Raw genomic sequence first — 24,668 nt, 5'->3', positions numbered from 1 at the left:
TTCAAATTATCATTTTTGGGATGTCTTTTCCAATTCGGATTTTTTTTGGGGATTTTTGCACTTTGTTAGCTCCATTCAACATTTATTGTTACATCTAAAATATTGCCTCCGATTTTAGTCAGTCAAGGATGTCATGTGAGAAGTTTTTAGCGTCAGTAAACATTACCGGTAGTGCTCTTGAGTGGTTTAGGTCCTACCTTTCGGAACGAACCTTTTGTGTTCGCCTCGCCTGCTCTGAGTCACATACTGCCCCTCTATCATGTGGTGTTCCGCAGGGCTCAATTCGGGGACCAATGTTGTTCTCACTATACCTGCTCCCACTGGGTTCCATCCTAAGGAAACATGGTATTTCCTTCCACTGCTATTCAGATGACTGGCAGATCTACAGTATGTCTCACTGAGCAAAAAAGACAGTTTCTTGTTAAGGCCACTTTTATCCTTCCTGGGGGAAATGAAAACCGAGATGCAACAAAACGTCTTCAACTTCAATGAAAAGAAGACAGAAGTGATACTGTTTCGTCCCGGTGTCCCATCCTGTTGACTTAGGTCCCCTAGCTACAAATTTGGGTCTTAAACAGGACAGTGACTTTAAACTTGATCGACAAATTGGTGCTGTTGTTAAAACCAGCTTTTTTCATCTTTGCCAGTCGCCTAAAATAAAACCTCTCCTTTCTCATGAGTACCTTGAAGCAGTAGTTCATGCCTTTGTCACATCTCGGCTCGATTACTTCAATGCACTTTCCTTTGGAGTTATCCACGAAGCATCCCCAACTGGTCCGGAAATCTGCTGCTCGCCTCTTTACTAGTACTCGTAAGAGGGAGCACATGGCTCCTACTTTGGAATCCCTTCACTGGCTCCCTATACATTTTAGAGTTCTTTTCAAGATCTTTTTATTCGTCTTCAAATCTTGAAATGGTCTCGCTCCTCCTTAGTGCTCCAAGTACATCCACCCGAGACACATTTCCGGCGCCCCGGGTCTGCTGACCTGACATTAATAGATGTGCCAAAAACTAAACGGAGGCTCAGAGTAGATCAAGCCTTTTCCGTTGCTGGTCCCACTCTCTGGAATGACCTGCTGTTGAACATTCGGCAAGCCTCCTCGCTGCCCATCTTTAAAACACGTCTCAAAACTCAACTGTACTCTTTGGCATTCGATTCAGGATGATCCCGACTTGATTTTGGTTTCACTCCCTGGTGCTTTCTACTAACTTTGTGACTGCTTTTATTTCCTGTATACGAAACCTGTCCATTTTAAGCACTTTGTTGCAGCTTTAGCTGTTGTAAAAGAGTGATATAAATCAATATGTATTGTATTGCATTGTATAGTTCTTGAAAGACAATAGCCAATACTATAAGAGCGAAAATACTACACTTCATTCGTTAATATCAATGTCTGAAACACATGACAAAAAGTTACCGGACACCAGGGCAGACAGACAACTCTGAAAAGTTGCCTGCCCCATTTTTCACAACTTGAAACACAATAAGTCGACTAATCGCAAAAAAAAAAACATTGTTGCAAAGTATTAAGGAATTTTTAATTAAGGATGTACCTACCACAAATGCTCCCTTGCACAATTTATCGTAAATATCCCTTGATGATGATTTCGCTCCAGTTGTCGTTGTCGATGCACTGTTCGTCATGTTGCACAATGCAATGTTTGCGTTGCGTCGTCTGCTACAAGCCACGTGAACTACTCTTTCAACGATGCTTTTAATAATAATGATACATGGATTTGTAAGCACCTTTCAAAACTCTCAAGGACTTTACAGTCACGGGATATTGTACATTTACATTTCGCAGCGTCATAAATGTTGTTAGCTTCTTTTGAATCTTTCTTCTGGAGCTGAGGTTATGTGCATCTACTTTGTAAAATGATATGCAAATGCACCTTATAACGCTCGGGAAAGTCCGCAATTTCCAAAACCGAACGAAGACATCGAAATCGGAATACTACGAAATATTTCTTCAAACGTTTGCTTTATTGAATAAAGCAAACGTTTGATTTGAAAAAAAATATATATTTTTTTGTTGAAGAAGTTGTCAGCCACCCGGGCGGAGACATTTTGTAAGTTGTACGCCTGACGTATTTCAGACACTGTTAATATACAGTGTGCAATGCTCTTTTGAAATGAGGACTGGTCTGAGAATTAGGAAATATGGTCCAAATCTTAACTGCTATATTTACAATATAAAACTACAAAACATTTTCTAACTTTAATTGTTGTTCTTATTGTCAATAATTTATAATGGGACCAATGACATCGTGTGCGAATTACAAGTGTGAAAACTCATGATTCAGAAAAGTCACCTGAAGGCCTCCACAATGTAGGAGGTTACTGCAGCTCCTCCCTCGTGAGCGTTGGGTTGCCATGTCAGAGAGACACTGTTCTTGGACACATCCGTGACAATGGGTTTGTGGGGTGGACCTGGCAACTGGAAAGGCTCAGTGGTCTGAGCAACAGAAGGGTCTACATTCTCTGGATGGAGGCAGAGAAATCAATTTAGTGTGAGGAATACCGTATTTTTCCAGATTAATTATAAAATACACAATAAAGAAGACAAAAAATATGTTTTGGGAGAAATGAATTTCATAAAATCCAACACGCGGCCCAGTGATCTCGTGGTGAGTGTGTCGACCCCACAGTGCAGAGGCAGTAGATTAAATCCCACACCCCATCCTCCTTGTGTGGATTTTACATGTTCTCCCCCAGCCTCCATGGTTTTTTTGTGGGTGCTCCGGTTTTCTACCACGTGCCAAATACACACGCTAATGTTGTCGCTAATAATGTCGTTATTTTGTAATAATGTCGCTTACGGAAGTTATCGTCTTTTTTTTTTTAATCTTTTATTATTAATCAGTAACCGACAATGTAGAAAGTATCAAAAAAGGCCTATATCACTCTTTTGCTGTTTGGTGTGAAAATCATATGAAATTATATACCGTGTTAATCATTTCACATATAAATAACTCAAGAGTATAAATCATATCCCCGGCTAAACTATGAAAAAATAACTGGTATTTATAATCGGGAAAATGGTCACATTTGAATTGAATGACGACAATTTTCCTTAGCAGCAGTGACAATTCCCATTTTGGCTCTATCTTGCTTGTTAGCATGTGTATGTCACAGCTGCTACGGGTGTTTTCGATTCATATATCAGAATCAGAATCAGAAATAATTTATTCGTCCCACAATAGGGACATTTGCAGTCCACAGCAGCAATTTGAAAGGGGGTAGGGTGGGGGAGGGGGTGAAAGGATAGAAAAACAAGATATTCTAACCATAGGAAAATAAAAATGTCAGCAGACTGAGAGGTATACAGTAAATGTGCAAAACCGTTTAGTAATAATAATAATAATACTTTTCATTTCTAAGCGCCTTTCAAACCTCTCAAGGTCACTTCACAGTCACAGGATCAGTTTTTCTGCGGGTGAGCAGCGGCAGCTACACGCGCCAGCGTTCACTCAACCCGGAAGTAACTGAAAAAAACTGTACATAGTGAAGTATCAAGAAAGGTATATTGAGATACAGTGATACCTCGGTTTACGAACCCCTTGGTTTACGAACGTTACATTTATGACAATTTAACCTTGGCATACGAACTGTTTTTCGGGATACACACAGAGCTGCCACAATGAGTGATGTGTCGTTTGCGAACGAGGAAACAAGGAAATAGGAGCAGCCTTTTTTTGCCCTCTCCTCCCCTCCCCAAATGTCATCTTAATTGTTAATTTATTGATTTGACTTCCAAACACTTTGACTTACAAACTACCAGCACTGCAATTTGCCATTGTTGAACTTTTATATACACTGAAAAAAAATGATGAAAACAGTATTTTATCCAGGATATTATATCAGTATTAAAATCAAGATATTTGTGATGGTTTTACGAATGTTAATTTGGTGGGTTTCAGGTCAACAAACATCAACTTCCACAGAGCTTCAACATCTTCCGTGCTTTATTTTAATGAAGTACTGCATGAGGCTCTCATCTGCATACATTTTAAAGCATTCAGCGACAACCTACCTTTAACTGTGAGCACTCCACTCCAACTTGTCTCACCGCTCGAGCTGGCAGCTAAGCAGGTGTAAACACCAGAGTCAGTTTCCTAGCAACAGAAATAAAAGATACGCTCATCATCAGTTTAGAATTTGTGAGTTCAGCATCTGCACTTCAGTACTGATACTCACGAACAGTCATATGACAAAAAGACATACAGTATCTCTGAAAAGCAGAAAGTATTATGCTTTGTTCAGCCAGAAGAAGGTTGTCAGAACATCGAGCACTAATGAACATCCAACCACATGACTGCATTATCGGTGACATTTCTTTGAAAAGTTAAAGGCAGAACATGTGCATCAGAGTTTGAAAGAGATGCTAAAGAATAAAAGGTTGAAGATACAGCTTTTTTTTTTAATTTTTCATTTTCAACGTGAAACAGGCACGTCAAGACTGATTCTAGTTCAATAAATTGCTTTTACGGATGCCATTTTGTCAATTAAGGGTAATCGATGAATGGATGTTGCATTCTTATATTCTGAGTGGACCTGCAGTATTTGAAGTGAAGGGTAAAGTCAAGCTTCGGTCTTTTAAACTCTTCATCTACAGAAATCCCAAGCTGCCAGAGCAGGAAGGATCAAAGAGAGAATTTTAATGACTGACTAAAGCTCTAGAAATGTCGGTGGCACCTGTCTTTAAACCCGACAGGTACTTAGTATTCAGGACAGGATACATGCAAATACAATTATGAAGTTGGCAAGAAATCGGCACACTCATGCCCGGGTTTTCATGGAAAGGCAGAAGAAATGCAGATTGTGAAAAATGTTACAGCAAGCAAATATTTACTTTCCTGTTATAACCTGTCCAGTATTTCTCTTCAAATGTATCATTTTTTGGGATGTTCTTTTGCCCAAAGCACATATCGGCACTATTTTCATTTGCTGGGGGCATATCTTTAGCATCCTCTTTCACGTCTACGCTTCCCACTTCAACATCCATATGTGTTACAGTGCCTGAAAAATATTTGCCGCCTTCCCGATTACTTCTGTGTAAGCTCTCAGTCGTACAGGAGTGGTCCATCGATGAGAAGGTTTCTTCAGCCGTCATCTGTACAATTTTGAAGGTTTCGGACGTTTCGCCTCCTATCCAAGAGGCTTCGTCAGCGAACTAAAGTCAGACTTTAGTTCGCTGACGAAGCCTCTTGGATAGGAGGCGAAACGTCCGAAACCTTCACTTTTGTACAGATGACGGCTCAAGAAACCTTCTCATCGACTTCCCGATTACTGTATGCTTGCATATTCGTCATATACAGAGAGACCTCAACTTACGAACACCTTATCTTACGAACTTTTCATCTTACGAACGTCAGATTTATGAAAATTAAACCTTATAATAAGCACTATTTTCATAATACACACCCACCACGGCTGGTCCATCAAGCACACGACCTTTGGATCTGGCGGAGTGATCTTCGGCGGAAGCACACAACCGAACAGCGCTCCAGCTGGCGCTACTTTCCACACCTCCTCTCATTGAATGCACACGTCGATCGCCGACTTGGAACTTTTTGCTGATAATTTTACGATGATGGGACCGAAAAAAAAACCACCACAGGCTTGTGTTCAGACACAAAATAAAATCACAGTCGCTGAGAAGAAGGAGATAATTGAAAAACACAAATGAGGTGTGCGTTTGTGTGATTTCGTGGCCGAGCACGGCTATGCTAAGTCAACCATTGCTCCCATTCTCCGGAACAGAGAAGCCATCAAAGTTGCGTCTGATGCAAAAGGTGTTTCCGTGCTCTCAAAGCGACGGTCTCGGGCAATCAAAGAAGTTGAAAAACTTCTGTTAATTTGGATTCACGAAAAGCAGCTATCCGGCGACAGCGTGAGTAAAGCTATTTTTATGCGAGAAAGCACGGCTAATTCACGCCGATATCGCCATGCGCCAACCTGGAAGTTTGGCACTTATTGAGGATTTTAAAGCCAGCAACGGGTGGTTCGAGAACATCTGAGGAGGAGAGGAGATGGCTGCAGCATCAAGTGAGCTCATAAAGGCAATTTGGCAAAGTGGAATCAGAATCAGAATCAGAATCAGAATCATCTTTATTGCCAAGTATGTAGAACACACAAGGAATTTGTTTCCGGTAGAACACGCTGCACTAGTATCGTTGTAAAAAAAAAAAAACTGCTAAGTGGCAATGATGTGCAGGCTTTCACGAACAGTTCCATTCAGAAAAGACTGTGGCTATGACAATCATCAACATGATGAACATAATGTGATGCCTCAGCTTCATGAGACCTTACAAGTCAGAAAGCAACAGGTGTCAATTAAGAGGTTTTTAATCAGCAAAAATGATGAGGAGTCTCCAAAGAAAAAACAAGAGAAGCCACACCAGAGGTTAAGTTAGCAAGTAACCAAGTATAAGTTATGGAAGGTGACTCTCCTTCCATAAGCCATCAACGACCATCACAAAGGTAAATAAAACATTATTTTACAGCACAGTTTGTTTCTTAATGTAATGTCCTTCGACCTCCAACGCCATTCCATCAAGCCATCAATGACCATCACAATTGTAAATATAATGACTTTATGATACAATGCAGTGTATTTCTTTCATTTATTATATTGTATCATTTATTATACAGAGAATAAGGTATGTTGTGTGTAGTTTTAAGTCTTATTTCATTGAAAAGTATATTTTATGGAAACCCGGGAATGGATTATTCCCATTTTAATGGTTTCCTATGGGATTTTTTTTTTGAGATACACACTTTTCACCTTACACATTCTGTCTGGGAACCAATTAAGTTCGTAAGTTAAGGTCTCACTGTACAAGGATTTCAAAGTCAAAAGTCAAAGTCAAAGTCAGCTTTATTGTCAAATATGCTCATATGCATGACATACAGCACAGATGAAATTAATGTCCTCTCGGACCCAGCGTGCAAGACATGCAAGGCACTCAGTTCATCAAACCAATTTTAATATCACAACAACCCAAGGAAATACATTGTGCAGTGTTCATATCAGAAGTATGTGAAAGAACACACAAGTAATCTGTCTCCGGGAGAACACGCTGCACTAGTATCATCAAAAATGGAGAAAAATGGAGGCACTATACAGTTCCATTTGGGTTACTGTTTAGAGTGTTAATAGCCTGGGGGAAGAAGCTGTTTAAATGTCTGCTGGATTTGGTGCACATGGAGCGGTAGCGCCTGCCTGAGGCGAGTAGCTAAAAGGTGGTGGGCAGGGTGCAGAGGGTCCATTAGGATTTTCTGCACCTTTGTTTGGATTCTTGCAGTGTCCAAGTCCTCTTAGAGTGGGTCGGGCGGTGCCAATGATTGTTTTCAGCCGTCCTAACTGTCCGTTGAAGTCGGATTATGTCCATTTTTGTGGCGGCTCCGAACCAAACGGTGATGGAAGAACACAGGATGGACTCCATGACAGCAGTGTAGAAATGTTGCAGCACCTCCTGTGGCGGGCCATGCTTCTTTAACAGTCTCAGGAAGTACATTCTATGTTTGTCTGTGTAAGCTCTCAGTCGTACAGGAGTGGTCCATCGATGAGAAGGTTTCTTCAGCCGTCATCTGTACAAAAGTGAAGGTTTCGGACGTTTCGCCTCCTATCCAAGAGGCTTCGTCAGCGAACTTCAGCGAAGCCTCTTGGATAGGAGGCGAAACGTCCGAAACCTTCACTTTTGTACAGATGACGGCTGAAGAAACCTTCTCATCGATACATTCTATGTTGGTCCTTTCTCAGGATAGAGTTGGTGTTGATCTCCCACTTCATGTCCTGGGAGACTGTGATTCCCAGGAACTTGAAGGTCTCGATGGTTGACACGAGGAAGTTGAATAGTGTAGGGGGCAGCTGTGGTGGATCATCGCTACTGTCTTGCGCGTGTTCAGTTCTAGGTTGTGACGGCAGCACCAGAGCTCCAGCTGTTCCACTTGTTGCAGACTCGGCGCCGTCTTTGATGAGACTGATGACCTGGTGTTGTTCGCGAAGTTTATGAATTTGACAGCTGCATGCGTTAAGGTGCAGTTGTTTGTGTAGAAAGAGAAGAGCAATGGAGAGAGGACGTGTACCTGTGGGGCTCCAGTGGTCGTGGTGCACGTTGATATTTTTCCCAGTCTGACCTGTTGTGTCCGTCCTGTCAGGAAGCTGACAGATCGTAAGGGACACACCAAGGTGAAGTCCACATGCAGGATTCTTGCGTAAGTTCCTGTGTTGTCAAGGTGGTCGAGGATGTGGTGCAGTCCGATGTTGACTGCATCCTCCACAGACCTGTTTGGCCGGTAGGCTAACTGAAGAGGGTCAAGGAGAGGCGGTGGTTCATCATGAGGGCTTCAAAGGACTTCATGACCACATGTCAGAGCAACAGGTCTATAGTCGTTCAATCGTAGACTGTTTGAAGCAGGAAGGGACTTCATATGACAATTTATTTTGTAAGGCTGTCTCTATGTTTGAATATTAAACAAAAAATATGAATATATTATAAACCTTCTCCATCTTTCCCTGTCTTCTCCTTTTCTGGGAATTCACTCATTTTCAGGTTTTACTCTACACATTATCTGTCACTCCAAGGGCCCATATGGCCATTTCACTCCTCTGATTCTTTTAATTAAAATTGAACCTCTCTTTATCACTAAATCACAAAATCATTTTTCATCAGTGGAATTGTTGCCACAGCATTCAAAACTGCAATCCTAATCTAAAAAATGGTTCAATTCACACAGCTGACAAAAATATTTAAGCATTGAAATATTTATTTATGGGTAGCTTTTCGGCGGTTAGCACACCGGCTTCACAGTGCAGAGGTCGCCAGTTCGTATTCCGGTCCGGCCTCCCTGTGTGGAGTTTGCATGTTCTCCCTGGGCCCGCGTGGGTTTTTTCCGGGTCCTCCGGTTTCCACCCACACTCCAAAAACATGCATGGCAGGCAGATTGACCACTCCAAATTGTCCCGAGGTGTGAGTGCCCTGCGATTGGCTGGCAACCAATTCAGGGTGTCCCCCGCCTCGTGCCCGAAGACAGCTGAGATAGGCTCCAGCACCCCCCGCGACCCTAATGAGGAATAAGCGGTACGGAAAATGGATGGATGGGTAGCTTTTCAGTTTTAAAAATGCAACTAAAAATAACTGCATAAATTAAAAGGCACACAAACACACCCCAACTAGTCAATAAGAACAAAACCCCATCCATGCATTCTTGCACATGGAGGCTGGTCCTCCAGACCAGGAGCGGTAGGCGTTTCGCGACTGCACACGATCAAATTGAAGCCCCCGGTAACGCTAAGAGCCTGGATGTACAAATTTGATTCCATCCATTATAGTTGAAGATCGCGGTCTCTCAAACGTTTCTCACTTAAGGTTGGGGGGAGCAGAAGACCCCTCCCTGTGGCCCCACTGATTGTTCCTACATTCCTGACTAACGACTGGCCTACTTCCCCCACTCCCACCGGTATCACCTCATCAGCATTACGAATGTTGCCTAACCTGTTTTGCCAAAGCAGGCTATTGTATGAACGATCCAAATTGAACCTCACCCCACCAGACCGGTTTAAAGAAGGATTTTGTTGTTTTACCCCCCCTTTCAAACCATCTATGTTCTGCTCCCCCCAACCTGAGAGTAGGGACCTATCATAGTTGTGTCCGGCGCCGCCATGCCTGGACATTAGGGATATATAAATAGGGCCGATACGACCACTCAGACTTTAGTTCGCTGACGAAGCCTCTTGGATAGGAGGCGAAACGTCCGAAACCTTCAAAATTGTACAGATGACGGCTGAAGAAACATTCTCATCGATGAACCACTCCTGTACGACTGAGAGCTTACACAGACGTTTCTCACTTAAGGCACTTCCTGATTTCTTCCAATTGAAAATGTTATTCCTCATGGCATGAGAGAAAAAAATATAAATAAAACTCATGCCTCGTTGAGCTGAGTGCACCTTTGATCATTCTGCTTCCCAATCTCAGGAAGCTGGCTCATCCTTAACACTGACAGAAGCATTTGTCAATCCTTAATTGGCTTGTAAGTGAGCCTTGCCAGGCAGAGAATATATTTCGCACACATTTCCTTTTTGCTCTCAGTCCTTTTCTACAGACGACAACCTTGGGGCAACTTGTGTGCAGGTTAATGGTGTGTCTATCTGAGGGGATACAATGGAGGTCCCCAGATAGTGGCGTACGATTCGTGGATGGGGAATTGGCATTGTAGTTGGGTGACTTGGATGGAGGGGATGAAGGCTGCAGAGGGGGGCTTTGAGTGGGGGGGATAAACTACCGCAACACTTGACTATTACTCAACGCCAGCAGCTTGGGTCCTGCATCAAACAGATTGCTGAAAAATGGATGAGCTAAGAGGAAGCCAGGAGACTATAGGGAGGGTGGCCAGAAAGCAAAATAGAGAATCTGTTGAAGATATTTCACTGCAGTGAATTGCATCCAGTTTTGATCAGAAAAAATAAAAATGTATGCCTTGAATAGACAGTAGTTATTGTCGATTGTTGTCGATTAAAAGTATGGCACAAAAATTTGATGTCAAAAGCAACCAAAAGAATAAAAACATGACAATTTAAGAGGAGGTACCAATGTACAGGTTCTGTGGACATGGAGTGACCCCCTTTGTCTAGGGGAGGAACGGCCTATTCTATTTAACACAGTTGGAATGAATGAACAGATACTGTGATACCTCGGTTTACGAACCCCTTGGCTTACGAACTTTTCCATTTACGAACGTTAAATTTATGGAAATTTTACCTTGGCATACAAACTTTTTGGGGATACACACGGAGCGCCACAATGAGTGATGTGTCGTTCGCGAACGAGCCAGTTCTCCTAACAACAAAATGGCAGACAACTGTTTTTGTCCTCTCTCCCCCACCCCAGTCTTCGGTTAAAGCCATGTGATTGTTCAAAAACGAAGCAGTAAGGGGTGGGGGTTACATACAGAGACAGCCAGAGAGAGCCAGAGAGAGCCAGAGAGAGCGTGAGGCCGTTAAACATTAAAGAGACAGGCAGACGGCAGTGAGAATGAGAAAATCGATAGAAAACAGTGAAATTTGGACTTGTTTCTACTTTGATAGTTCAAAGGCAGAGTGTAGACTGCAAGGTTAAAATATCCCATCAATCAGGCTCCAAAAATAACCCGCACAAGCCATTTGTACACTTGATGCAAAAAGCTATCAACCCAGCTAAACAGAACACAATTGATGAGGAACAAGGTAAAATTATCACAGAGAAAGCACCTACAAGGGATCATTCCTCAAGATGGTGAAACAAGGTTACGTTCCTCATCAAGTGTTTAATGCTGATGGAACCGGCCACTCCATTCCATCAAGCCATCAACGAACTATTCTCATTTTGAAAGGCGCTTGAAAATGAAATTTATTATTATCATTATTATTATTATTTTAATGGTTTCCTATGGAAAATTAATTTTTGGAATACACACTTTTCACCTTACACACTCTGTCTGGGAACTAATTAAGTTCATAAGCCATGGTAAAAACAAAATGAAAGCATGTGTAACAGGTCGGTAAAACACAACAAATTACTACTGCACTTACACTGCGAGTTCACATGTTAGTGCTAATAACCCTTTACCAATATCATATCATTGTCTGGTGTCTGTGCTGAAAAGACTGTGAGTTTAATATTCGTCCGTGTGGCAACACGTCACCGATTGCCTCGTTCCTGCGAGATGGTTAGTGGTGTGCCGCAAAAAAAATTCCAATGTAAAAAAATGTGCCATGGTTCAAAAAAGGTTGAAAATGGACAGTTTATCACGTTACAAGGTGCATGAAAGGGGTAATGGCACACTGGTCTCTTGCAGTGTTTGTGTATGTTAAAAGTGATGCAAATGCCAATGGAAAATGGTCGACACCTTAAAGTCAGGTGTAATTACTATAGACGGGCAGTGTATCAGGGGCCAGGAGTTAGACACGTCATTTAGCAGAATTGCAGTATAAACCACCATTTAAACATGACACATTTAAATTTTTTTTCCAGGATGTCTTGGATCCTCTGCAGGCCATGGGCAGTCCTATCGCCTGGCAAAGATTCCACAATAATGACATACTACTGAGAAACGATCCCAGCATCTGTTCCCACATTGGAACTGATTATTTACATATATTATTTCAGGATTTAATTTGATTAATCATGATAAATGTATTGAGTGGTTTCATGCACCCTGTAACCTGATAACATACAAAGCTTTATATATATATATATATATATATATATATATATATATATATATATATATATATATATATATATATATATACAGTAAAGTCTCGTTATATCGATATTCAAGGGAGTCCGAAAAAATATCGATATAACCGGGACTATCGATATATCCGACCCTGTTTGCATGTAATTTTCTCCGTGCGTGCATAGAAATAGTATCGATATAACACTATCGATATATCCGATATCGATATAACGAGACTTTACTGTATATATATATATATATATATATATATATATATATATATATATATATATATATATATATATATATATGCTGCTAGTTGACAGAACGGTCGCACAAGACTGCAAGTCCCGAAATACCAACCTGTGCACAGCCTGGATTGATTACAAGAAAGCATATGACTCGATGCCACACACATGGATCACTGAATACTTGGAGTTGTATAAGGTCGACAGGACCCTGAGAGCCTTCGTTGCAAACTCGATGAGGATGTGGAAAACCACACTTGAAGCCAATGGCAAGCCACTAACGCAAGTGTCCATCAAATGTGGCATATACCAAGGTGATGCACTCTCCCCACTGCTGTTCTGCATAGGACTGAACCCCCTCAGCCAGATAATCGCCAAGACAGGCTATGGATACCGCCTCAGAAATGGAGCTACGATCAGTCACCTCCTCTACATGGATGACATCAAGCTGTATGCTAAGAGCGAAAGGGACATAGACTCCCTGATCCACACAACCAGTATCAACAGCAGTGATATCGGAATGTCATTCGGGCTGGAGAAATGTAGTCGGATGGTGACTAAGAGGGGCAAGGTAGTCCACACTGAAGGGGTCTCACTCCCTGAAGGAACGCTAGCAGACATTGAAAACAGCTACAAGTACCTTGGTATACCACAGGCCAATGGCAACCTCGAACTAGCAACAAAGAAAGCGGCTACGACCAAATACCTCCAGCGGGTGAGGCAAGTCCTCAGAAGCCAGCTCAATGGCAAGAACAAGACCCGGGCAATAAACAGCTATGCCCTGCCAGTGATCAGATACCCTGCAGGAATAATAAGGTGGCCAAAGGAAGAGATTCAGACCACGGATGTTAAGACCCGAAAACTCCTCACCATGCATGGAGGGTTCCATCCCAAGTCCAGAACCCTGAGACTGTACACAAGGAAGGAGGACAGGGACTGGTGAGTGCGAGAGCCACTGTCCAGGATGAAACATGCAAGCTCCATGAATACATCAAAGAGAAGGCTCCAACGGATGATGTACTCAGAGAATGTCTCGGACAATGGGGAACAGAGGATGAGGTGATGGAAGAAGGACAATTATGGGAGGAAAAGCCCCTACACGGGATGTACCACCGAACCATAACAGAAGTGGCTGATTTCAAGAAGTCCTATCAGTGGCTAGACAGCACAGAGGCACTCATCCTGGCTGCTCAGGAACAGGCCCTGAACACCAGAGCCATAGAGGCAGGGATATACCACACCAGACAAGACCCAAGGTGTAGGTTGTGCAAAGAGGCACCTGAGACAATCCAACACATAACTGCAGGGTGTAAGATGCTGGCAGGGAAAGCCTACATGGAGCGCCATAACCAGGTGGCTGGCATAGTCTACCGAAACATCTGTGCGGAGTATAGACTGGAAACCCCAAGGTCAAAATGGGAAACACCTCTAAGGTGGTGGAGAATGACCGAGCAAAGATCCTGTGGGACTTCCAGATACAGACCGACAAGATGGTAATGGCCAACCAACCAGATATCGTGGTCATAGATAAAGGGGAAAAGAAAGCCGTTGTCGTGGATGTAGCGGTCCCGAGTGATGGAAACATCAGAAAGAAGGAACATGAGAAAAATCGAGAAATACCAAGGGCTCAGAGAGGAGCTGGAGAGAGCCTGAAAGGTAAAGGTGACAGTCGTGCCTGTGGTGGTCGGAGCACTCGGGGCAGTGACCCCCAAACTCGACGAGTGGTTGCAACAGATCCCGGGAACAACATCAGATATCTCGGTCCAGAAAAGCGCACTGCTAAGAACAGCACGGATACTGCGCAGAACCCTCAAGCTTCCTGGCCTCTGGTAGAGGACCCGAGCTAAACAAATGGGGGACAGACACCACCCATGGTGGGTGATACGAGGATTTATATATATATATATATATATATATATATATATATATATATATATATATATATATATATATATATATATATATATCAGTGACGTGCAGTCAGTGGAGGCAGGTGAGGCAGTGCCTCACCTGTCATCATGGAAAGCTGTCATGGAAATATCAAATGAAAAAATAAATTAAACAGTTAGATGTATTTAGTGATTTGTACTTTAAAGTTCTTGTCCATTTAACTTCACCGTTTTAGGATTTTTTTCAAAATCGCTGAATTTACCGTTCAAATACTAAGTAGACGAGCGGTGACGTCATTGATGACGTCAGTGCCTCACCAGCCATGAACCTCACCGCACGTCACTTATATATATATATATATATATATATATATATATATATATATATATATATATATATATATATATATATATATATATATTGCTCACCTTCATTTCCACTTGAAATAAAAATTGGCATAAAATTGGCAAAAATTGGCATGTTTCTCAATCTCCAGTTCAGGACTCAGATTCTAATACATTGAGAATTTCATTCTGTCTCAATGGTTTGGAGTCATTAAAACCCCCACAATCAATCAATTTGTGAGTGACCTCAAGTCACTGGTATGCCTCGGTGACCTCAGTGATGCGTTTCAGCCCATGAGGGACTTCTAAGCCAAATGGATTTCATTAGCAAATGATTGCTAATGGCCATGCATAATCGACATCACGGTGACCATGCATCACAGTCTTGATTTTGTAGAATACATTATGAAATGCTGATTCATCATTTACACTGAATATAATGAATTTTACACAGAGGTGCATATACATTTCAACATGAAAAAAAAAAATGTTTGAATCGAGGCAATGACACTATCCTTCCTTTGTCGGCAACATACCTGGAGATTGTCAATTTGGAAGGTGCCATTTTCCATGAGACTGATTCGACCATCATTCAGTATAATCCTCTGGCCATCTTTCTCCCACTGGATACTGGGCACAGGGTTCCCCATGATGTGGCAATGTAGCTGTGCGGTTGAACCTGGCGCATATGTATGATTTGCCGGTCCTTGCCGGATGATGGGGGGAACACGATCTGAAGGCGCTGAAGGGGATTTAAAAGTAGAATGACACAAGATCTGAAACAGTTAACGCTATCTCCATTTCATTAATTCAGGGACAGTTAAGAAGTAAATCAAATGGCTCAATAAAATGATACCTTTTGATGACAGTCCCGTCAGACTCCTACCTTGCAATACAGCTAACCACCTGACATTTAGCCAGATACATTGTAATTCCTTCACAACATGAAAACAATTACCACCAACCATTCTGTTAGAATGAATACAGAGCTATCTCTTCTGAACTCATCTGCACGCTCAGGAAGGTTGAGTATTATTGTCACATAAAGCTGATAACCAATTGTAAAATGTTGAAACAATTAAATAAAGACATTAATCACTTGAATTAAATATACTGTATGTTTTATTGCAGCACACCTTGCCATTTTAGAGTAAAAATCTTGGTGACTGTGGCTTTTATTATTCCAATATTTTAATTGTTGCCATGCCCACACACAAAATAAGGAAATCAATAAAAATAATTATAGGCAACATGGTGGTTACCGTGCATATGTTCAGGAGTCTATCGTTCCAAAAAAGCAAAAGCAAGTATTTCTTTGAAAACTCTAAAGTTACAAAAGGCTTAAATTATAGGGTGAATTGTTGTTTCTCCATTCGAGCAGAGCAATTTGACTGCCAACAAATCCAGTATTTTGGAGAACCAAGTGAAGATGTAAAAAGTCCAACAAGAAGGAGAGCCAGAGCACTTTGAGGGAGACGTATGTTGCAGTTGGATTATTTGCATCGTGCCCAACCCCACTTGTCTGCTTTGATTACATCAGAAAAGAACCCCTGCTGTCGACTCATTTGGGGGAGGGCTATTTTAATTTGAGACAGATTTGTTGGATTGGGTTGACTTTACAAGAAAGAGTCCATTGAAAGGAGATTAAGCATACCTCCAATACAGCAGAAGATGTTAATAGTGTAAATTGTAGAATCAGAAACCAGCGGGTAAAACAAAAAAAAAAAAAAAATATTGAAGTCCTGCTGTGGTGGTAAATATTTATGACTGTCGGTGAAGGTAGAAAAATGCCAGGTTCACATCACATGTTTGCATCTCATCACGAGGGAATTAAAAAAAAAGTGATGGACGGACAGACAGACGGGCAAGGGGAGAGAGGGCGAGAGGGCAAGAGGGCGAGGGAGGGGGCAAGAGAGATTAAGAGGGCGAGAGGGCAAGAGATAGAAAGATCGACAGACAGACAGACAGACAGACAGACAGACAGACAGACAGGCAGGCAGACAGACAGGCAGATAGATAGATAGATAGATAGATAGATAGATAGATAGATAGATAGATAGATAGATAGATAGATAGATAGATAGATAGATAGATAGATAGATAGAGCGAGAGAGAGACAGATAGTGAGTGACGGAGTAACAGAGTGACAGATAGGTAGAAAGGTAGATAGGTAGATAGATCGTTTGATCAATTGATTGATTGATTGATTGATTGATTGATTGATTGATGCATGTATTTGCTCCATCTTCAACCAATTGAAGCAATCAACCAAATCTACTTTTGGGACCAAATTGCATCTCTCTTGCAATTTAAAAGAGGATTTGTGACTGGAAGTAAACTTGGCCGACTCGTGCACTGGGAAATTCGTAGGGACAGTCCATTCCAGTCCGCAATTGGATTCATTCATTTTTAATAATCCACAATCCCTAATTAAGTGGCTTCCTTTCTAGCAGCACCTGTATTTTGATGTAACTTTTTTGTCATAACTTTGCTGCTGTGAAATGTATATTTCTCCACTGCGAGATGAATAATAATAATAATAATAATAATAATAATACAATTCCTCAAATTTCAGTGTTGGTTGTACCTCCCGACATAAAATCATACAATCGTGTGTGTATGTGTATGTGTGTGTGTGCGTACAAGTGTGTGAAAAACTCACCACTTTCCACTTCTAACAGAGCTTTTGTAAGTATGCTGCCCGCCACACTGATGGCCTGGCAAATGTAGTAACCCGAGTCCTCGACATGGACATCAATGATGGTTAGCTCACCACTAAGCGACACGGAAAAACGGCCTTGTTCTGACTGTTCTTGAATTGGGAATAGCAAGATCTGGAGAAAGACAAAAACAAACAAAAATCAGTGCAACTTAACTTCATATTTAATATTGTTATATAATATTGTTGTCTAAACCCGTTATTAGACGTGTCACCATTTGTTCATGGATGTTTCCTCTTCCGGTTTGACGGAATGCTGGCTGCTCACTGGCTATATTGGATGAATATTTAATATGCTATTTACAACCGCCTTGCTTTTGTTACAATAATAAGAATAATCATAAAAACAATAACAATATCATAATAATGAAAATGTATCCGATTGATATTGTGCTTTTTTTTAGACACTCAAAAGACACTTCACAGTGCATACATTATTCATGCACTCACAGATTCACAAAATTACATTCGGTAGCCAGTTTCCCTGCGGCACGCTGTTGAAAGTGTGTTACACATATATTGTTCACTGAGTGGTATATTCTGCTTTGGTGGTGCCAGTGGAGAGTTTTCAGAGCAATATTTAAACTGAAGAAAGTGACCTGTGCTTTGTCAGCCGGCTTTCTAATGCCAGGATACAATACAATACAATAAAATACAACACAATACAATCGATGAGAAGGTTTCTTCAGCCGTCATCTGTACAAATTTGAAGGTTTTTGGACGTTTCGCCTCTTATCCGAGAGGCTTCGTCAGCGAACACAATACAATACAATACATATTGATGTATATAGCACTTTAACAACAACTGAAGCCGCAACAAACCACCGAACATGGACAGGTTTCTTATACAGGAGATAAAGCAGTCACAAAGTTAGTAGAAAGCACCAGGGAGTGAAACCAAGATCAAGTCGGAATCATGCTGAGACGAATGCCAAAGAGTACAAGTGAGTTTTGAGATGGGTTTTAAAGATGGGCAGCTTGCCGAATGTTCAGTAGCAGGTCATTCCAGAAAGTGGGACCAGCAAGGGAAAAGGCTTGATCCCTTCTGAGCCGCAGATTCCTTTTTGGCACATCTAATAATGTCCGGTCAGGAGACCTGAGGCGTCGGGAAGGTGTGTCGCGGTGGATAAGATCGGAGATGTAAAGAGGAGCGAGGCCATTTAAAGATTTGAAGATAAATAGAAAGATCTTGAAAAGAACTCTCAAATGCATAGGGAGCCAATGAAGGGACGGCACAGTAGGTGTTATGTGCTCCTTCTTACGAGTACCAGTCAAGAGGTGAGCAGCAGCATTCTGGACTAGCTGGAGACGCTTCATGGAGGATTGGCTGACTCCAAAGTAAAGTGCATTACAGTAATTGAGCTGAGATGTGACAAAGGCCTGAATTAGTGCTTCGTTTTATTTTAGCCAGTCTCCTAAAATGCAAGAAGTTGGATTTAACAACAAGCACCAATTTGTCAGTCAAGTTTCAAGTCACTGTCCAGTTTACATGTATCAAATGTCAAACTCAGATCCTGGAGGACCGCCGTCTTGTATGTTTTTCAAGCCTCGCACAACTGATTCAAATGAGCAGGTTCAATGTCAGGCGTCATACCTTGCTGATTATCTGATCATTGAAATCAGAGGTACTGCAAAAGGGAGACTTGGAAAACATGCGGGACAAAAAATGCAGTCCAGGACCTGATTTTTACAACCCTGTTCTAGAATGTCCTGTCCATTAGATTAGACATGAGATTAATGTGGACACACAATAATAATTACCTATCTTCATCTTTGTTGCAATTATATATTTTACTTGTACAAAACTAATAAGTTTCCCTTGCTTGGACAACACGCTGGAGAATCTGTCACCCAGCTGGCCTGGGACCGCCTCAAGATTCGCTGGGACGTGCTGGAAGAAGTGGCTGGGTAGAGGAATTCTGGGCTTCCGTACTACTAATTCAAGAATGTCCGGTGTTTTCAACATGATAATTTTATTTTATATAAAGGCTTCCAAGCATGAGATACACACTCAATACATACTGTACATGTCATTTTTACTTTTCATCCTGTTTCCGCATCAAATTTAGCCATTTAGTGTGTCATCTTATCCTGTAAATGTCTCCAGTGTGAGACTAATAAAGACTAATATAATCTAATATAATCTAATATAATATAATATAATATAATATATAGGCGGCCCGGTAGTCGAGTGGTTAGCACACCGGCTTCACAGTGCAGAGGTCGCCGGTTCGCGTCCCGGTCCGGCCTCCCTGTGTGGAGTTTGCATGTTCTCCCCGGACCCGCGTGGGTTTTCTCCGGGTCCTCCGGTTTCCTCCCACACTCCAAAAACATGCATGGCAGGCAGATTGACCACTCCAAATTGTCCCTAGGTGTGAGTGTGAGAGTGACTGTTGTATGTCTTTGTGTGCCCTGTGATTGGCCGGCAACCAATTCAGGGTGTCCCCCGCCTCGTGCCCGAAGACAGCTGAGATAGGCTCCAGCAACCCCCGTGACCCTAATGAGGAATAAGCGGTACGGAAAATGAGATGAGAGATGAGATAATATAATATAATATAATATCTAATCCCCCCTCGCTTGTGCTCTGTTTCCTACACAAAATCACACCGGATAGCAATCTTGCCCCACTAATGTTGAACCGTAAACCTCGCAAAAGCACCCACACGCTCTTCATCAGGTCTTTCAGTGCATTCCCACATGCTTCTCAGCTGATCATACACTTTGTCCAAACCCACGCATGGACAAATTTACACATGTGTGGGCCAAAACACACTTGCACTCTGATGCAGAGTCGAGAAAATGATTGGAAAGTGCAAATGCATGTGTGGGCGAGTATGCTGCTGGTACAACACCAAACACAGCGCACAGACCGAAAAAAGAAGTCTGGGTCAAGATAAGTACTACCAAGTTCTTCCTAAAGCATCAAAATGGTTAATATCAAGTATATTCAATATATACTGCACATATTTATAATGGATTGAAAAACAAGCAATTTCATACCTGGCTTCCTTCTTTTTGCCAAAAGACAGCTGGAGGAGGGTTTCCTTTCGTGTCGCAGAGGAAGGTTACAGTGCGACCCGGTGCTGTGATTTGGTCCCGGGGGCGCACCAGAATCTGAGGTGGCACTGATGAAAAGAGGATCAGGACTTTCAGAATAACTCAAAAAAGGACACATTTAAAGCTTGATTTAAAATCCATCCATCCATCCATCCATCCATCCATCCATTCATCCATCAGAACTCACTAAGACCAATACTGAGACATGTCAAGAACGTGACAAGTTCAAAATCATAAAAATCTGTTTCAAAATGCAATAACAAGGTCAGTTCATGGAATACATTTGACAGGCACAAATGTTGTACTTGCAAATCTTTCAAAGCAAAACACACCAAAAACTAAAATTTTAGCTCTTTGGGTTGGATTGGATAAGCCTTTAATAGTCTGGATAAATTTACATTTCACAGCAGCAAAGTTATGAAAGGAAGAGGCAAGGAAGAGAAGAAGTAGAAATAATACAGAAGCTGCTGGAAAGGCAGCCACTCACTTTTTTACCGATTTACTTGGGGAAAAAAAATAATACATTTACTTTTGTCCGGATTAAGAAAATAAACTGTTTGAAATGCAGAACCTGAGCAATTAATCTCGGAGACATTTTGTGACCCATTTTGTGACCCTAATGTACACGCTGAAGGTCATACTGATGGCTCTACTAAAAAAAACATTGTCACAACACTGGTTGCAGTCAGTAACGGATTGTGGAAGTTGCACATGAATTGAAAATATTTTGTTTCATTATTAATTAAGCATGAAGTGCTTCATGACTACATTCATGAATGTGAAGAACAGTAGATTAGTGCAGGACTTGACCAGACATGATGTCAAGCTAGCAAATCCAACTCCAAGAAATTCTGGACTCAAATCTGAGACAAGACCAAGAAACTGAAGCTAGTCTTTTCTTTTTCACTGTTTCTCTTCTCTAACAGTTACTCTATGTGTTTGTAACATATACGTATTTTATTTCCATTGATTCCGTAGCAAGTGTCAGACTGTGCTCCACACTCGGGGATTGAATGCATCCTGATTCCTTCACACATCCTAATTGATTTTCCTTATCACATTCATAAGTGTGTAGCTTGGTGAATTAGGTGACAATGTAAAAGACGGTTTCATGTTAAAAGGTAAAAAAGCAAAATAGAAAGTTTATCACGACAGTGATACCTTGGTTTACGAACGCTTTAGCTAATGAATTTCTCATCTTACGAATATTAAATTCACGAGAATATAATATGGGCATACAAACAAGTTTTCGGGAAAAACACGGAGCGCCACGGTGGTTGGCGGACTAGTTTTCGGCGGAAGAACACTAAACCACACAGCAGAACAGCACCAGTGTGGCTGCCGGACTACTTTTCCACATCCCCTTTCTCTGAGTGCTTACGTGGCATATGTGGTTTGTTATCAAGGATACATTTGCTATTATGGGACCAATAAAGACCCCAACAGACCTGTATCAGGTGTTCCTGTACACCATACTCCCGAAGCACCGTCCACAGAACTCCCGAGGGACACGGTCAAACGCCTTCTCCGTGTCCACAAAGCACATATAAAGTGGTTGGGTGAATTTCCATGCACCCTCGAGGACCCTTCTCAGTGTGTAAGGTGGTCCACTGTTCCACGGCTGGGAGGAAAATCACACTGCTACTCCTCAATCTGAGGCTTGACTTCCTCATGGACACTCCACTCTAGAACCCCTGAATAGACCTTACCGGGGAGGCTGATGAGTGTGATCCCTCTGTAGTTGGAACACACCCTACGGTCCCCCTTTTTGAAAAGGGGGACCAATACGCCAGTCTGCCAATCCAGAGGCACTCTCCACAGGATGTTGATGTCAACCAATACATCAGAGCCACAAGATACAGAGCCTTGAGGAACTGGATGAGATCCACCCGGAGTGGCAAGGCCCCATGCCTTGCCACTGAGGAGCTTTGTTAACAATATCGGTAACTTCAAACACAGAGATCCGAGAGCCCATCTCATCGTCTCCAGACTCTGCTTCCTCCATGGAAGGTGTGTTGTGGAGTTAAAGAGGTCTTCGAAGTACTCTGCCTCGCGGCTCACAACGTCCCGAGGCGGGTTAAGCAGTGCTCCATCGTCACTGTGGACCAGAATTTCCTCAAAGCCATCTGGCCTAATCGAACTCGTTGATGCCCTAGTTTATGCCTTGGCGGCCACTAAAACTGCATTCCGCTTCCCTAATTGATACCTGCCAGCTGTTTCTGGGATCCCACTGGCCATATACGCCCGATAGGACTTCTTCTTCAGCTTGACGGCATCCCTTACTGCTGATGTTCACCAGCGAGTATGGGGGTGCCCGCCTCAACAGGCACCAACCACCTTAGAGCCGCAACTCTGATTGCCCCCCTCAACAATAGAGGTACGAAACATGTCAAATGTCCCCCACATCCCCCGGGACATGGGAAAAATTCTGCTGGAAGTGGGAGTTGAAACTCCTTCTGAAATACGTTTGGGTCTGCCAGCATCGGCCCCCACCATCAGAGCCTACTCACCACCAGGTGGTGATCAGTTGACAGCTTCACCCCGCTCTTCACCCGAATGTCCAAAACATGGGCCGCAAATACGATTATACAACTACTAAGTCAATCATCGAACTGCGGCCAAGGTTGTCCTGGTGCCAAGTGCACATATAGACACCATTATGTTTGAAGTGTTCATTTTAGACAATCCATGTCCAGCACAGAAGTCCAACAACAAAATATCAATTGGGTTCTGATCAGGGGGGGGGGGGGTTCCTTCCAATGATGCTGCTCCAGCAGAATATAAAGGAGTCCCCAGCAGGAGTACTCTCCAGCACACCCTCTAATGACTCCAAAAAGGATGGGTACACTGAACTGCTGTTTGGTGCATACGCACAAACAACAGTTGAGACCCATCCCCCAACCCGAAGGCGGGGGGAAGCAATCCTCTCTCTCATCTACCGGGCTGAATCCCAATGTAAGGCAGTGAGCCGGGGGGTAATGAGTAAGCCCACACTTGCTCTACATCTCTCACCATGGCCAACTCAAGAGTGGAAGAGAGTCCAACCCCTCTCGAGAGGGCTGGTAGCAGAACCCAAGCTGTGTGTGGGAACTGTGAGTCGGAACCTTTCTACCTCAGACACCAACTCACGCTCCTTTCCTGCAAGAAAGGTGACATTCCACGCTCCAAGAGCTTGCTTCTGTAGCCAAGGATCGGACCGCCAGGGTCCCTGCCTTTGCCTGCCGCCCAACTCACGTTGCACTCTACCCCATTTGGCCCCTCCCATAGGTGGTGAGACATTGAGAAGGGGGACCCACGTTGCCTCTTTCGGCTGAGACCAGAGAGGGGCCCCAGTGACCCGCGTCCGGGCAAAGGAAAACCAGATCCATCGATGTTTTTCGTTTTTAGGGATCTTTTGAGTTTGGGGATCTTTGTCCTGTCTCTCACCTAGGACCTGTTTGACATGGGTGACCCTTAGGGCATAAAACGCCAGACAACTTAGCTCCTATAATCATGGGGACACAAAAACCCCTCCACCACGGTAAGGTGATGGCTCATGGAGGGGTATAAATGAAAATGTTTTTTTTTTTTTTAATATCTGAAGCACATTATAGTGCAGAGTATAAAATATGCGTTTTTCATCAAGGAATGTGGTTTTGGTTCTACGGTAAAATGCAAAATGGTGTCATTTTAGTGTCATTGGAAACTTGTGTCACTTGTCATTTGCGACTTGGTTTGATGCTGTAACACCCACGGACAACAAACACCCATACACTCCCTGGGATAATTCCCTGAGGAAAATGATGTGACAGGGATGTGACGTGGGACTGTGACAGCTGCCTGTCACAGTCCCACGCTGATACAGTGCATGTCATGCACATCTTTGCTCGAGTCAATGCACTCTCATGCTCATGTTGCTCTCATTCACACATGGAAGTTCTCGGCATATGGCTAATTGTTTCAAAACAGAGTGCCATATTCTCTTATGAAGCAAATCCCATCATTTTAACCTAAGAAATCTGTTGTAAGCACGATCCAAATTAAACCTCATGCCACCATGGTGATTTAGTGCAGCAGTTTCCTGCAACAAATTATCACCACCACCATCACTAAATCGCCATGGTGGAGTGATGTTTAATTTGGATCGTGCTTACAACATACTTCTTAGATACAATTTAAAATTGCATTTTCTGTGTAGCTCTTTC

At 42.5% G+C, this 24,668-nt stretch overlaps 1 protein-coding gene across 1 annotated transcript in view; it reads right to left on the bottom strand.

Moving 5' to 3' along the window:
* The window catches only part of robo3 (roundabout, axon guidance receptor, homolog 3 (Drosophila)), a 213,948-nt gene that overhangs the window by 57,443 nt on the left and 131,837 nt on the right, over positions 1-24,668 (bottom strand). The window contains exons 7-11 of the mRNA XM_089016718.1: positions 20,428-20,552; positions 17,371-17,542; positions 15,245-15,450; positions 4,035-4,116; positions 2,314-2,482 (exon numbers count right to left, since the gene is read on the bottom strand). Coding sequence (XP_088872844.1) covers positions 2,314-2,482; positions 4,035-4,116; positions 15,245-15,450; positions 17,371-17,542; positions 20,428-20,552 — 754 coding nt within the window. The remainder of the gene's footprint in view (positions 1-2,313; positions 2,483-4,034; positions 4,117-15,244; positions 15,451-17,370; positions 17,543-20,427; positions 20,553-24,668) is intronic.

This window comes from Hippocampus bargibanti, linkage group LG16, assembly GCF_051943395.1.
Source record: "Hippocampus bargibanti isolate YZ-2025 linkage group LG16, ASM5194339v1, whole genome shotgun sequence".
In the NCBI taxonomy this organism is placed as follows: Eukaryota; Metazoa; Chordata; class Actinopteri; order Syngnathiformes; family Syngnathidae; genus Hippocampus; species Hippocampus bargibanti.
The sequence above is the reverse complement of the archived record's forward strand: the minus strand, read 5'-3'. Positions and strand labels throughout refer to the sequence as shown.